The sequence below is a fragment of the Calonectris borealis genome, chromosome 4, assembly GCF_964195595.1.
Source record: "Calonectris borealis chromosome 4, bCalBor7.hap1.2, whole genome shotgun sequence".
Lineage (NCBI taxonomy): Eukaryota > Metazoa > Chordata > Aves > Procellariiformes > Procellariidae > Calonectris > Calonectris borealis.
The window spans coordinates 65944474-65959446 of NC_134315.1; the positions used below are offsets into that span (position 1 = coordinate 65944474).

Sequence of the window (14973 nt, forward strand, 5' to 3'; positions counted from 1 at the left end):
TTTCAACCACTTCGATTTGCATTTATTTCTCTTAGTGCAATGTGGATGTGTTCCACCAGCATCAAAGGTTCTTAAATGAACAAGTTGGGAAGGTAAAGAAAGGCAGAGAGGATTCATTTGGCCCCTGGTTCACTCTGAATCACTGTGCAAACTCCTCTTTCCTTTCCCAGCTGTCTTGGTATGTGGATGAAATATAAGATTACAGAGAAAGAGGGAGACAGAGGCATAGGTAAATAGAGTAGCTGATGTTTAGAAGAGGTGATGGCTTGATGCCCTCTGCTGCTGCTTTCAGTGAACTGGATTTTTTTTTTAAGGATGGGAAAACTTGAAACAAGACTCAGGTGAATTTGCTGTCCTAGTCCAGTGTAGTAGTTCCTGTATCTGTCTCCAGTCCGTATCGCTCTGACCAGTTAGTTCATGTAGGCTTTAACTGACTAGGTTGGTTCCTCCCCCCCAGCCCTTAAGAGGTTTACATACAGATGTTTTACATACAGTACACAGTAGGTAGTAGGCAGTAGCCAATGAAGGTTTTCCCTCAAAAGGTGAATCTTGGGCCGCTTTTTTAATGTGGTATTGAAGTGGGTATTGTGCAGAGGACTTCCTTTAACAGTTTGGACAGGTAACCTCCGATGATTTACAGGGCAGAATTAGTAGAACATTTATTTGTCTACAGGCAGACAGAAATTGGCCAGGATCTCTACTTGAACCCAGCAGATAGAATTACGCTGAAACATTTCAGTCTTCAGGAGATGACACTTGGTGTCACAGGCAGAGATTTGTCAAGGCGGAATTGCCACCAATGCAGAAAACCTTAGTAATGTCAGGCAGTTGCTTACTGAGATAAGCCCAGATGGTCTCAATATGCAACCCACACCCTGTATTTTAAAGGAAGACAAATAATATTACAGTGTTGGCTTTTTTATACCGAGTAATAATGTCACCAACACTGTAGCTTGCCACTGGTATCTGGAATGCGTGCTGGCAAAATCAGGTTCTTCAGACTTACCAGCTCATGGGAAGAATTCAGTACAATTTTCTAGTTTCGGCCCTTGGTTCCTCTTTGGCATTTGCAGGGCAGGAGTTAACTGTGCCTCAGTCTGTTGTTCCAGCAACACAGTGTTCATTCATACTCTTTTGATTTGCAGAATTTCTTTGGCCCTGAATTTGTGAAAATGACGATTGAGCCTTTCATCTCCTTGGATCTACCGAAGTCTATCTTGGTAAGTAAGGGGCCATTCAGCAATCAGTGGCAGGGGGAGTATGTTAAACCAACAAGTGCACTTTTATCACAAATGTGAATGTTGGGATATTTTATTTCACAAAATGCAGACTAAGAAAGGCAAGAATGATGACACCAGGCGAAAAGTAAATGTGATGCTTCTAAGTGGGCAGAAGCTGGAGCTGACCTGTGATACCAAAACGATATGTAAAGATGTCTTTGATATGGTTGTTGCCCATATTGGCTTGGTGGAGCATCACTTGTTTGGATTGGCTACTTTAAGAGGTAAGAATAATGATTTGATGTGGTTGACAGGTACAGAATAAGAAGAATTAGTTACATGGTGTTGAGAAAAGATAAGCAGAGACTGCCTTGCATCTACAAAGCGTTTACTTTGAATTACATTCTCTTGTATTGAGGCAAAATGCATTCCTCGATGAAGAACAACTTCGCACAATAAAATTCTACGTTTGCCTGAGTAATGGCAGCTCATCTTGGTCAGCCTTTTCCCTCTGCTTGATGAGTTTTCTTCCCTGCTGTTTGTTGCCTTCACTCTGAGTAGTGTCCCTCAGAGGACATGAAAGGGCTTTGGGTTCTGTTAATATGCTCTAGGCAATGTTGCAGCCTCTTGTGAAGGCAAACCCATTGGGATGCATGGGAGGGCCCCTTTTATAGAGGGAGTTGCCTTAAGAAAAAAGAATTTGCTCCTGAGCTGGTAATTTTTTGCTATTAGAACAGACCAGAAGTTGGACTTTTTTTTTTCCCCCACTGGGTAGAAGATCATTGTGGCAGAACTACGTGTTCAGATCCAAGTTTCCTGTTGGCATATCTTGCCAGGCTGTTGCAGAACTGTAGTGCTCAGAATATTGGCGTGAGATAGAAGTCCGTAGCAGCCCAAGAGCTGCTCCTGGCAGGCTCCTGGCACTCTTGGCAATTTAGAAAGCCTTGAAAACATTTTGCAGGAATGTAAATGGGACAGAAGTAGTAAGGGAAGGAAGGAATGACAGATTTTCGATTTCCTATGGGATAAGAAATTTGAAATTTTAAAGAAACCCTAGCTCCTATTTTGTAGCTGGTGTCTTCGGGATAACTATAAAATTATTTCTTCTGCCCTTATTCAGTGATCCCTTTAATGGCTATTGTGCTTATAAGCCATTGTTAATTAACAGAAAACCTTCTGTTCAAAACCAAATTTCAGAATTGTAAATCTGGTCTTAATCCTCCAGCTGGAGAAAATACTTGGTTTTAATGTTTTTACCCATGTGCTTCCCTTTAACATTCATGGCAGACAATGAGTTTTTCTTCGTTGATCCTGACATAAAGCTAAGTAAAGTAGCTCCAGAAGGATGGAAAGAAGAACCAAAGAAAAAGAACAAGCCCCCGGTCAACTTCACTCTGTTTTTTCGCATAAAGTTTTTTGTGGACGATGTCAGTCTTATACAGTGAGTGTATGAATTTTTTTTTTTTAATCCCTTAAGCCCTGAATTTATGGACAGAAATTGGATATTAATTAAATACTGGAAATTTGCTATACCAGGAAGAGTACCAAAGAAGGTGTGGGGTTTTTTGTGGTTTTTGTTTTGTTTTCCTGTTCTAGGCATACGCTGACTTGTCACCAGTATTATCTACAGTTGCGGAAGGACATCCTGGAAGACAGGATGCACTGTGATGATGAGACAGCCTTATTATTAGCATCTCTAGCTCTCCAAGCTGAGTATGGAGATTACCAGGCAGAGGTACAACATCAGTTTCACCTTTGACAAACTGTATTCTTGCTGCTAATTAAAGCATGGGCTGTGAGCTGCCACACATGCTTCACAGCTCTACCCTGGACTGGAAGCTCAGCTGATATGCTGTTGGCAATTTTTGCTGTGAGCAAGTTTTCTTTTAGTCTAACACAGGGCAAGTTTTCTTTTAGCAGAATCTAGTTCAACATCTGGGTGTTGAATCCTCTCTTTTCAGTGGAAGTAGAGTCAGGCTTGAATAGGAAGAAACCATATGTGAAATGAAGCTCTGGGTCAGGGTTGAAATTCTGAATCCCTCCCCTTACTCAGCTGTAATGTACGATTCTCTGTAAAATGAATGTTTATGCTTCATTCGTGCTCATAGAGTAGTATATGGAGATGCCATCACAAAAATGTTTTGTGTTGTAGGTGCATGGCATGTCATATTTCAGACTAGAACACTATGTCCCGGCTAGAGTGATGGAGAAACTAGATCTGTCCTACATCAAGGAAGAGCTGCCAAAATTGCATAGCACTTACGTGGGTGCATCTGAAAAAGAGACAGAGTTAGAATTTTTGAAGGTAAGTGGCCACCAGTTTGCTTCCTTAGTCTGTGACTTAAGAAATTCCTTGTGGGAATATGGGTGCATGGACTTCAAGTGAAAGCACAGGAAAACAGCTCAGGTTCTGAATAACACTGAAAGGAAGAAAGCTGAAATGATCTTCTCAAAAGACACATAATTACAAGTGAAAAGAAATCGTAATAGATGGGAAGGAAGTCCTTTCACTTTTTTTCCAATCAGTTGTCTTACTGCTTTAGCTCAAACTAGTTAAAAGCAACTATTGATCCTTGTGTTTAGTCTAAAGGAAGCTATGATTATGAGGCAGCATGCCCTGCATTCTCTACGTCCTTTGTTCTTTCTGTTGAGAAAAAAATACATTTAAATTATGAAAAGTTTTGTTACAGCTAATACTGTTTATGGTGCTTGGTATGAAGCAAGCCAGAAGCATTACCAAGCAAACTTCTTTGTGCAGGTACTGTGTAAGATGATAGGAAAACAATAATCACGGATATATTTGGTTTATTCTAAAAGGACCCATTAAGAAATGTAGTTATGGGGTTTGCTGCTATTGCTCGTGAGATGATGATCAGGTCCAGCCTTGATACAATGGCTGCAAACGAGTTCAGGGCATGATGGTTTGCTGCTGAGACACTGGATAAGCATTCCATTGTAATTCCACAGTCACACTGTAGTTCCACAGTCTCTTCCAGAAAGTGATGAAAGAGGCACTCAGCTGACTTTGCCCCTTCTAAGGCTGTTGCTCGTTTGGCAGAAGTGTTTTTGTAACTTAACCACAGAGAACAAGAGTAGGGGACTTGATCCTAGCTAAATCTAGTCTGATTGGAGGTGGAGTGGGGAGAGCAGTTAGATTCCCTCATTTGATTCATTACATCAATCTCTTATGCCAGTACTGAAGAGACAGCAGGAATGAGTGACTGGGAGTGCAAAGTGAGTGAAACTGTGTCTTTTGACAGTTATGATGCCTTAATGTGGTCACAGAATTGCAGTGTTAATCTAATTCTGTGTTTAAGAAATGTGTCGATAATAAGTGCATCTGGCTAGTTACAGTTTGTTGCCAACAATTGATTTGTGCAAGTTTGATTTACTCACAGGCATTCTTGATTCATGCTTTCGTTGTTTGATTCTAATAAATGCTAAGTTCATTTACTGTAGTGTTTGGCAGGTCAAGAGATATTACCAAGACTTATAACCCTCTAGAGCAGCTGATGTGTCTCTGTTGTAACATCTGTAAACTGTATAAGTGGAATCACGAGGCAGAGGGGAATCTTTTTTTCTAAAATCCATATATAAATATATATATATTCATATATTAAAATATTTATATAGAGGTATAACATTTATATAGAGGTATAAAAAAATTGTAATAGCCTTAACATCATATTCTTAGAAGTTTCATTGCATTGATCTGTACAGTTGTGTCAGAGGCTCACAGAATATGGGGTTCATCTTCATCATGTGTTGCCTGAGAAGAAATCCCAAACAGGTATCCTTCTGGGAGTGTGCTCCAAAGGAGTTGTTATTTTTGAAGTTCACAATGGTGCCCGCACACCTGTGCTACGCTTCCCATGGAGAGAGACAAAGAAAATATCCTTTAGTGTAAGTCAGTCTCTTCCTCTATCTGTGTGTACATGTCTATATTGGTATCTCCCGACACTGGTTTTGTGTGTTTGTTATTTTTGCAAATTAAGCTGCTGTTTTACAGTGTAATCTGACTACATTTTATGTGGCTGAGTTGTGTTATGGGATTGAAATAGGAGTTTTGATCTTTTGAAGATGATTTTTTTTTTCTTTTTATCAGCTTGTATTCTATGCTGCTGAGGTTACAGCCTCAGAAGAGAGTTTAGCGCCTGTGTTTTGGCAAATCTGTATTGATGCGAAACATGGCTTCCATGACTTCTAGGAAAGACCTATTACGAAGATAGGTCAAGGGCTTCTCTTAGCATGGGGAGAAGCTCTGCTTATTTACTGCATTTCTGGGCAATCTGCCCATGCTGCTGTATGGGACATGGGTAGTGAAGGAGCACCAGAGTGAGAATCCTGCATTAGAAGACTGGGTACTGGCAAATGCCAGTACTCAGTGTAACTAGGAGATGCACCTATGTTGCTTTTAAGTTGTTGTATTCCCAAGAGTAGTTAAGTTAAACAATAATGGATGACAGGGGCTGACACTTGATCTGGACAATACCGCCAACTTTAATGGGTACACCGTAATCTGGTGGTTGTGTGTCAGTTTTTAATGAGGTGTTGAGCTTCAAATGCTTACCTTTATACAGGTATTGAAAACAGTACTTCTAACTCTGGCTTAGAATACCTTCAATACCTTTTTGAAAAGCTACAGCCTGTTTCATCTGTGATATGATTTTAACTAGAATTGGTAAATTGAAGTTTAAAAATTACTAAAAAGATAAATTTAGGACCTGGAACATTAAGTGATCTCGTTCTTTTTCTCTTGAGTGGCAGCAGCCCTTGTGACTTCCTCAGAGGGTTTTGAAAACCCTGTCCTGCAAAATGTAATAGTACTGGTTGTCATTAGTCAGCACTAACAGTAACAGAGATGGATTAAATAATAATAAAGTACCATCTCATCTAGCCCAGAAGTAGCTTTAAAGTGCTACTTTGTAAATCTCAAATTACTTTCAACCCCTATTTTAACAGAAATCTCTCCCATCAGTGCGTTTTGCTTCAGGAAAGTTTGAATGCTATAACTGCGCACACACAAATACAAAATTCTTTGTAGACTAAAAGCAATAATTGTCTTCAACTTTTTTCTTTCTCCATTGTGTAGAAGAAGAAAATAACTTTGCAGAACATGTCAGATGGTATCAAGCATGCATTTCAGACTGACAATAGTAAGACTTGCCAGTACCTTTTGCATTTCTGCTCTTCCCAGCATAAGTTCCAACTACAGATGAGAACCAGGCAGAGCAACCAAGACACTCAGGACATTGGTAAGGACTGTGATGCTGTGTTGGTTTTTAATAACAATCTACATGTATTTTTGTAAGGAGAAAAACTGAACTTGAGCTTCAGTAATTCTGCTGAGTGCTACATATGTGTACATTTGGAGGGTGTTTACACGATAAAGAAAATCTACTAGCTAAGTTTGCTTAGGTTTTGTTTAAGGGGAAAACAAAAAAGAGAGTTGGCAGATCACACAGAGCTGGCACACAGGACCTCCTCTAAAATAAAAGGAATCTAAAAATAGGTCACTAATAGTACTTTCCCATTTGATTAATGGCTTCTGGCTTTTTTCAGAAATAACTTGAAGATATTTCAATAATAGGATTTTTACCTTTTACTTAACGTGAAATGAATTAGTTTGATAATGTGGAATTACAGATGATCATGCGAGGGCAAATACAATAGGGAGCATTTCATGATGCTGCATCTGTAAGCTGTGGGTGTAGCTGTCTTTATTCCACTTAATGTTTGGTGGACCTAGTAAGGAACAACACTGATGCTAGTCAATTTTCTTCAGAATTGCCATCTAATTTGTGTGTATAATAGAAAATGTAAAGGTGTTCTTTTTAGGTAGAAAATACTAATTGGAGAATGCAATCGTTGAAAAAAACGTCTGTACTAATTTCTTCACTATTTGGAATAGAGCTCACTTGGCTGGCTGGTCTTCAGTGCAGCCTGGAAGTGCTATTTTGGTCAGTCTGCTTGCTCATTCTTTCTTTGTTCCCTGTTTTTATCTGTCTTCATTCCAGTTGCTGTTAATCCAGACTTCCACTGGCATAGCTGGGATGGAGTTTGACCCCATTGCTGTGGAGATTGTGATCTCTAATTTAAAAAACTAGCAATTTTATGGTACATAAGAAAGGAGATAAGAACATGAGAAATGATGGTTTCTTTTTTGCACAACTTCTGTGGCTATGCAGTGAACAGAACCAAGCACTGAGTCTTGAGATGGATGTTTGGATTCCTGAAAGGGCATATCGAAAACCACAAAGATGAAGTGAGCGTTAAGTCAGCCTTACGAAGGACAGGTTTTGAGCACGTGAGAATTTTCAGTTAAGGGATTGGCAGAAGGTGTGAAAGGCCTAATGTATATGTAGATAATGATGTGAAAGTATTAATCTGTAATCCATAGGGAAATCCTGTTTGGTGTTTGCAGAAGGTAAGACGTCAAGAGAAGAGATCTTAGAATATTTTTTTGAGGTACTCTTCCCCAGGATGGGAACACGACAAGAGCAAGTGTCATTAATAACTTATGTCAGAGTCAGGAAACTGAGATTTGTGGATCTCTGGTCTGATCGAGCAAAACCATTCTTATGTAGCTCATCTAGTCTGTCTGGTGGCTATGGCTAGAGGAGGTATTTGGTGTGGGTAAGGAAGTGGTAGCTGTATACTAATTCACTTTTAAAAAGGACAAAAAATACCTTCCACAACTAAATCTTCTCAATCTGTATGCCTATTATAGAGAAAGCATGAGTTACTGTTGCAATTAATTCCTGCCCTAGGTATTGGAGGAAGGAATGTCTTTTGGAACGGCAGTGCTGAGGTTGCATTTGCCAAATGCACTCTTTCATGGTGAATACTTCGGCGTTTAGTAAAGCTAATGGGTGATGTGTACCAAAAAGTAGCATTTTCCTTTTGAGTTACAGTGCAGCTTCCTAAAGCAGCTTGTTTCCTAGCTATATGTAGAGTTTAAAAAAACACTAGTTAACCCTAAATCAGAAATATTTGTGCAGTTGAGGGTTGCTTTTCCTCAGACTTCCCTGTGAACTGACTCCAAGACATCAGTGAAGTTTATGAAGGGTTCAGGTGGCCTGATTTCCTTTAAAGGCTCTAACCAGCAAACATGTTGCCACAGCTTATCAAGTTTCTGTGCGAGAGCCAAGCCACAGGAACTTAACTGCTAGCCTTAGGAGGCAGTTAGGCTAATAGAAATGAGCCCTGCTCAGCTTTGCTCTGAATTAAGAGGGGGTTAGGCTAAGTTGTATTATCTTGCATTTGCTTTCAGCTAAGAACATCCACCCAGACAGTTCCCACGACTCAGCTGACAGTAATTTAATTACAATCCAAAACCTGTTTCTCTCTGCTGCTTAAGAGAATCCTAGTTCATGAGTCAAAAAGTCTAGCAAACCGCAGTCAACACTTTTTCTGTTCTGTGCTAAAAGATTTAGGATGTTTCTGGCAAGGGAAGTCCCCAAGTGCACCTGAATGAACTGATGCTCTTTAACCAGGTAGAGATGCTGCCGAGCCCCCACAACTTTGCAGCTGTACTGCAAGTGTGTCAGGGACTCATGCAAAGAAAACTAAGCAATGGATGGATGGAAGTTTGGTAGGATCTGATAGTGTAGAGGTGGGGAAGCCCTATTTGTTCAAATTCTGGAAAAGACTTGTATGGGCAGGTTAAAGGAAGTGTAGTCTTCCAGGTCACTTGGATTGAGGGTATTATTTGCTTTGCAGAAAGAGATGATGTGCCTGTGTATAAAGCACAGCAGTTTAACGGGGTATATGAGTCTTCATACTAATAAGGGGGTAAATATTCTGTTATTCTGTGTTTTTGGACTTCAATGTAGTAGGTTGTCAGGTTAGTGCAATGTCATGAACTCCAGACTTTGCTTCCTGAGCAAACTACATGGTGGTTGTTTATATGTACCTGATGATGGCACATACTTCTGAGCATCTAGAGAAAATATGCTTTGTGTGAGTTGATTGTTTAAAATGTATGCTTTACACAAGGAGGTGTATAACTGTATAATTTAAATTTGTTTGTTTTTTGTTTAAAAAAAAAAAATCCACAGAAAGGGCTTCATTTAGGAGCCTAAACCTTCATGTGGACTCTGTCAAAGGTTTCAACATGGGACGAGCAATCAGTACTGGTAGCCTGGCCAGCAGCACTTTGAACCGACTTGCCGTTCGACCTCTGTCTGTTCAAGCAGAGATTCTGAAGAGGCTGTCCTGCTCTGAGCTCTCACTCTTCCAGCCGCTTCCTGGGTCTTCAAAGGACAAGAACGAGAAGACTTCGTGGGAGGAAAGACCCAGGGTTATGAGCAAGTCGTTTCACGATCTGAGTCAGAGCCACATCTCGGTTTACCCCCCAAGGAAAAATGTTATTACTGCTTTGGACTCTTCCCCCCAAAAAATAGAAGACATAATGGGAAGAGTCTTTCAGCAAATGCCAAAATTTGATACTGGATCAGCAGCAGGAGCATTAAAACTGAGCAAGTAAGAGTCTCTCTGACCGCCCTGCAATATCTTTGTGTACAGTCAATGTACATTTTGCATCAGTTTTTATTTATTATTCATACCATTATTTTATTACATTGATCCTTCCCTTCCCTCTCCCAACTTCCTCTTCCCTCTGTCTGGTTCCCCTTCTCTCCTTCTCCCCTTGAAGTTCAAAATCTCATGCAGGTTTAAGTAGAAGCCCTGAAAGAAAGAAAAATGAATCGGACTCATCATCCATTGAAGATACCGGTCAAGCCTATGTTGTAGGTCAGCAAGCAAAAAATAATATTACTGTATTTACTAACTAACCTCTAAAATTGCTTTGGGTGTAATGCTTTGATATGTTTATGTCGTGGTTTAACCCCAGCCAGCAAAAATAAACGCCACGCAGCCGCTCGATCACCCCCCCCTCCCCCCGGTGGGATGGGGGAGAGAATCGGGAGGGCACAAGTAGGAAAGCTCCCGGGTTGAGATAAAAACAGTTTAATAATTGAAGTAAAACGAAGTAGAACAGTAATAATAACAATGAGAACAACAACAATAACAGAATACACAAAACAGGCAATGCACAACACAACTGCTCACTGACCGCCGACCGCGTGTCACGAACGGGGGGAGCGAGCCCCCACACACACCTGGTTTTTATACTGAGCCTGATGTCCCATGGTATAGAATACCCCATTGGCCAGCTGGGTCCACCACCCCGGCTGTGCTCCCCCCTCCCGGTGCAAGCATCACCCAGCAACAGCCAAAGCATCAATGGGCCATCAACGCTCCTTTCACACCGTACCCAAAACACAGCACACCCCCCAGGCTACTGGGAAGAAAGTTAACCCTGTCCCAGCTGGAACCAGGACAGTTTATTAACTGATTGTAATATTTTGATTTGAAAAAGGGAGCAAAGTATCACATGTTAAAGTAATCCAGGCCAATTGCCTGTTGTTCTTGAATAATTGTTGCAGTGAATCAAAAAAATTCTCCTTTGGACAACACCAGTCTGTACACAGGTGTGCAAAGTATTAGTACTTGACAGTAAAAGCTGTTCCAGAAAACATCTTCCATTTTGTCACTTCAGAGTCCCATTTTATTGTATGGATCTTTTAATAATTTGCTAGTCTTCAGTCTGTTTGTTAAGCTTGAACTTTTTTAGTGTTTTCTGTGGAAAAGTTGCAGGGGGACTCAGTTGGAAGGGGACTCAGTTTGGCATAAGCTGCCTACTGGCTAGTACCTCTAAGCAGTAACTGCACAGTTCTTTTTTGTTTGGTCTCATTTGGATATAATAAATTAGGTACAATTTTCTTGCAATGCACTTTTATAGTGAGTTAAGCCAGATGTACTTACTCCATTTTCTTGGCAAGGATTGGATTGCACACAAATAGTCTTACTAGGCAGTAAAAATACAAAGTTCATATTTAAAAAAAAAAAAAGATTCAGAGCAGCTAAATAGACTTAAACTCGCGCATTGGGTTATTGTACATTAATTTTTAATATCTGTGTCATCAGTTTCTGGTTATAGGAGGTTCCCTGTTATAATATTAGAAACTACGACTGAATCATTTGCAGCCTTAGCTTGCTTTTGTTGCTTTGCTTTTGCTTAATATTAAAATATTGATTAGTTACAGAACATCAGAAAAAGTGGAAGAAAGTTAAGTGTATGGGGGTCGGTATAAACAAGCTCGCAAAAAACCTGAACAAAACCAAAACAAAAGAGAGTGTGACATACAAATACTTACCGCATCTGCTCCCACTTCACTTGAAACCAGGACTGACTTGGGAACCATACTTTTTCAGTACCAAGAGCATAAGCTACTGTAGAATGAGATGAGGCATGCATTTTCTGTAGTGGCTGGTTGCAGCCATTTATCCTACGCTTTTAGCTTTACAATTAGCGTTATCATGTGCTTACCCATAATCTTCTGGGTAGCAATTCTGATAAGGATCTTGGCTACATGTCAGAAGGTCCTGCTGAATCATGTTGCCTGTGCTGGGGGACACACATTCTTTGCATGATGAAACTCATCAGCTGAAACTTTAGGGTTCAGAGGTTTGGAAAAGGCCAAGACTGCTTTCCTAAGAAGCTTAAATTATCTTACCTCATTTACTTTTATAACTTAGTACATTTATTATTTTATCCTCTTTAAAATATGGCCATATTTGTTTGGCATTGGTCATTCCAAAGAAAATATGATTCTGTATGCAAACCAATTTAAATAGAAATACTTGGTTCAAATTACTTGTTACTGCAGCAACTTATTTGTTACTGTACAAAATCTTACAAGACTCCTGTTGTGTTGGTTTATTAGGTTAGGCATATTCATCCAATCCTGTAAGAAAATTTAGGCTTTGGCTTAGCTTCTTAAAGATCCATTAATTTTATCTGAAGTTAATAGTGGTTGTAAAGGCCAAACTTCTGTCCTTCCTTTTAATTCTTTGCCTTTGCATGAGCTGCTATCTATCTGAACCTTGAACTACAACCAAAGTACATGAGGAATTTGGATTTGCTAATCCAAAACTACTTTCATGTTTATTCATTTTTAAAATAAGCAGTCAATCCGATATTGTGAATGAGCTCATGTGTATTGTGTAAAGTTTGAAATACTTCCTGGTAGCTTTCGTATTAAAAATAAAAATTGATAACAATGTCTAATATTTCCATTCATGTCACAGGCGTTAGCATGAATACTTCGGGAAACCTTCCATCATCGACGCTGTTAAAAGAGAGTGGTAAGTTGATAAATAATAATTCAGACTGTTCCACCTGTCCTGTTTCTTCGCTATTCTTAAATCAAATACCTCTCCCAGTTAGTTGGATAGGACCTTTTCCTAAAAACAACGTTTAATATTTCTTTTGGATTGCTTCTTGAGGGAGATTTTGACATCTGTGTGTAATATTTTTCAAATATGAATAGTGTCTGTTTAGTTTGAGACTTGAAGGGTGCTATTACCCAACATACCATGCTCTTCACAGCTCATTTCCTTTACTCATGAGGTTACTGGTTCTGTAGAGTCCGAGAAGGCTGTGTTTTCTTTTTAGTTCTTTTACTCTAGGTTTGACTTGATTTTGTGGGAGAAAAACTCCTTCTCCAGGTGGCGCACTCTGTCGCACTCTTGCATCACTATTTTCTGCTTGTACCAATGTGCAGAGCTCAGTACGTTTCTGCCATTGTGGAATTGCATGTTCCACTTAGGGCAAAAGTACGCCAGGCACTCCAGACCAAATGAGTTGTATCTTCTCTAGGTAGCAAATTCATGAGTTCAGACTTGCAATATGTTGGCGTTTCATGAAGTTTCAGGAGATTGGTTTTTTTCCAATCATGCTCCTTCTGTCTCTTAAGTGCCTGGGTCTACTTCAGCCTGTTGGGAACCCTCAGGAGTCACATAAATCTGTTGTGAGGGTGTTCAGATTTTGGAAGAGGCAAAATCAGCAGCCTGTGGAGTTGCAAATGAGGAATATATTTAAACAAGATAGGTTTTAGTAGATGTTTCTAATGTTGGTTGTTTTTTAATGAAGGAGGACCATTAAGAGAACTCACTGAGTAACCTTTTAGTAACTTCATATAATAAGCCTCAGTTTCACTTTTAACAACGTGCTTACGTCCTGCTGACCTGAGCAGGGCACATAAACACAGATCTAAATACTTTGCTGAACTGAGACTGATAAATTTGAAGATTCTAGGGCTCAGTTGTGTTGTGATTCCAAGATACTAAGCTAGGTGCATTTCTTAGGAGGAATAAAAGATTTTAATTGCTGAAGGTGGGAGAGAGTTATAACTGTGGCGTGGGTTTTTTTATTTGGACATGGTTTGGAAGATGAAAGTTGGACCCACTAGTTCAGAACAGCTTGTCAGGTTATTAGAGAAGTAATATTTTTAATGGAATAGAACTTCAACACAAACCTGAAGGGGAGCATTCAGGTAGCGTCTGATCACGAAATGTTGGCTTTTCAGTTGACTCTCTGCAAACAACACAGAACAGAGTTGCCTCACCAGAAAGAGAAATCACTTTGGTGAACTTGAAAAAGGATGAAAAATTGGGGTTAGGTAAGTGGCTTTAAAATTGTTGTTGTCATGTGTGCTCCTAGAAGCCAAAAACAAAATAAAGTTTTCTGGTCTGTATTTAAGTATTTATTGTAGGACTGAGATGCAGACAGTAGCTGGATTTTGAAGATGCTGAAGCCTGGACTTACTTGATAGTGCCTGCTACTGATTTGTTGAGTGATGTTAAGCAACTCTGTTTCTCAGTTTTTCCATATTGTAAGTGTAGGATAATATTTATATTATGAACTAGTCATCCTAAAAGTTGACCATTAAAGTTTATCTCTGTGTTCAAGTACAAGATTTTTGTCTATGTGGACACCTCGCAGCTGTGACAGCTTGAAGGCTTTAAACAAAAAAAAGACATTATAAAGCCATTATGAGCTAATTGTGGAGTGTTTTTCTTACTCTCATAATATCATCAGATGGAACACTAATTTGAGGTTTAAAGAGCCTGGAAGATGAGATATTTGCATTCCATTCCTCCTTCTACTGCTGAGTTTTTTCATAAACCCACATAATTTTTCCCTGTATGAGTAATGAATAATTTGGTGTCAGTATTGTGCTTTAGGGAGGCTCTCTAAAGAGTCCTTAAGGACATTGTTCTGTCATTCAAAATAGGACTGTTGCGTAAATTTGAAGAGGAGAAAAAGCCTACAAGACAATAACATTTAGTGTTTACCCTACACAGTAACTTAAGAGTTGACCAAAAAGGAAAGAAATTCACATGAAATGCACCGTTTATTCTCTTCCTTCCCCATGCAATCTGTGGTACTTTGCTGTTTTAACTAGAATAGAGAAGACTTGATATCTTCTATTTTCTTTTTTTTTCATCTTGAACATCCTTCCCAGGTTTACCTGGTAGAATTAGCAGAAACAGATTAGAAGCCTTAAAAGAAAATGGAGAGTTGAAAAACTCAGTTCTTAAGACCAGCGTCAAACATTTAGGTGAAGCATTTAACAATGGAGAAAACCAGAAAGTTTTAAGTAAGAGAAAATACATTTCATCTGTTCAGCGCATGTACATTTAATGTCATCTGTTTGTGCGTGTGTTTCTCTTGCCACAGTTGCCTTCTGTAGCCTTTGCTGGAGTTTTCTGGGAAGCCAGCTAGACAAAGTCTGAATTGCTTGCTCCAAAACGGAGAATGCAATAAAGCTTAATCAAAAAAGCTTTACCATTTACTTTCACGTAGACTTCTTTGAGATGTATAGTTTTCTTTTACTTTACATTT

General features: G+C 39.4%; 1 protein-coding gene across 1 annotated transcript in view; it reads left to right on the plus strand.

The window, feature by feature from the left end:
* The window catches only part of PTPN13 (protein tyrosine phosphatase non-receptor type 13), a 99103-nt gene that overhangs the window by 55445 nt on the left and 28685 nt on the right, over positions 1 to 14973 (plus strand). The window contains exons 10-20 of the mRNA XM_075149926.1: positions 1146 to 1220; positions 1330 to 1504; positions 2508 to 2661; positions 2817 to 2955; positions 3373 to 3525; positions 4941 to 5123; positions 6313 to 6475; positions 9281 to 9704; positions 9877 to 9974; positions 12375 to 12431; positions 13655 to 13747. Coding sequence (XP_075006027.1) covers positions 1146 to 1220; positions 1330 to 1504; positions 2508 to 2661; positions 2817 to 2955; positions 3373 to 3525; positions 4941 to 5123; positions 6313 to 6475; positions 9281 to 9704; positions 9877 to 9974; positions 12375 to 12431; positions 13655 to 13747 — 1714 coding nt within the window. The remainder of the gene's footprint in view (positions 1 to 1145; positions 1221 to 1329; positions 1505 to 2507; positions 2662 to 2816; positions 2956 to 3372; positions 3526 to 4940; positions 5124 to 6312; positions 6476 to 9280; positions 9705 to 9876; positions 9975 to 12374; positions 12432 to 13654; positions 13748 to 14973) is intronic.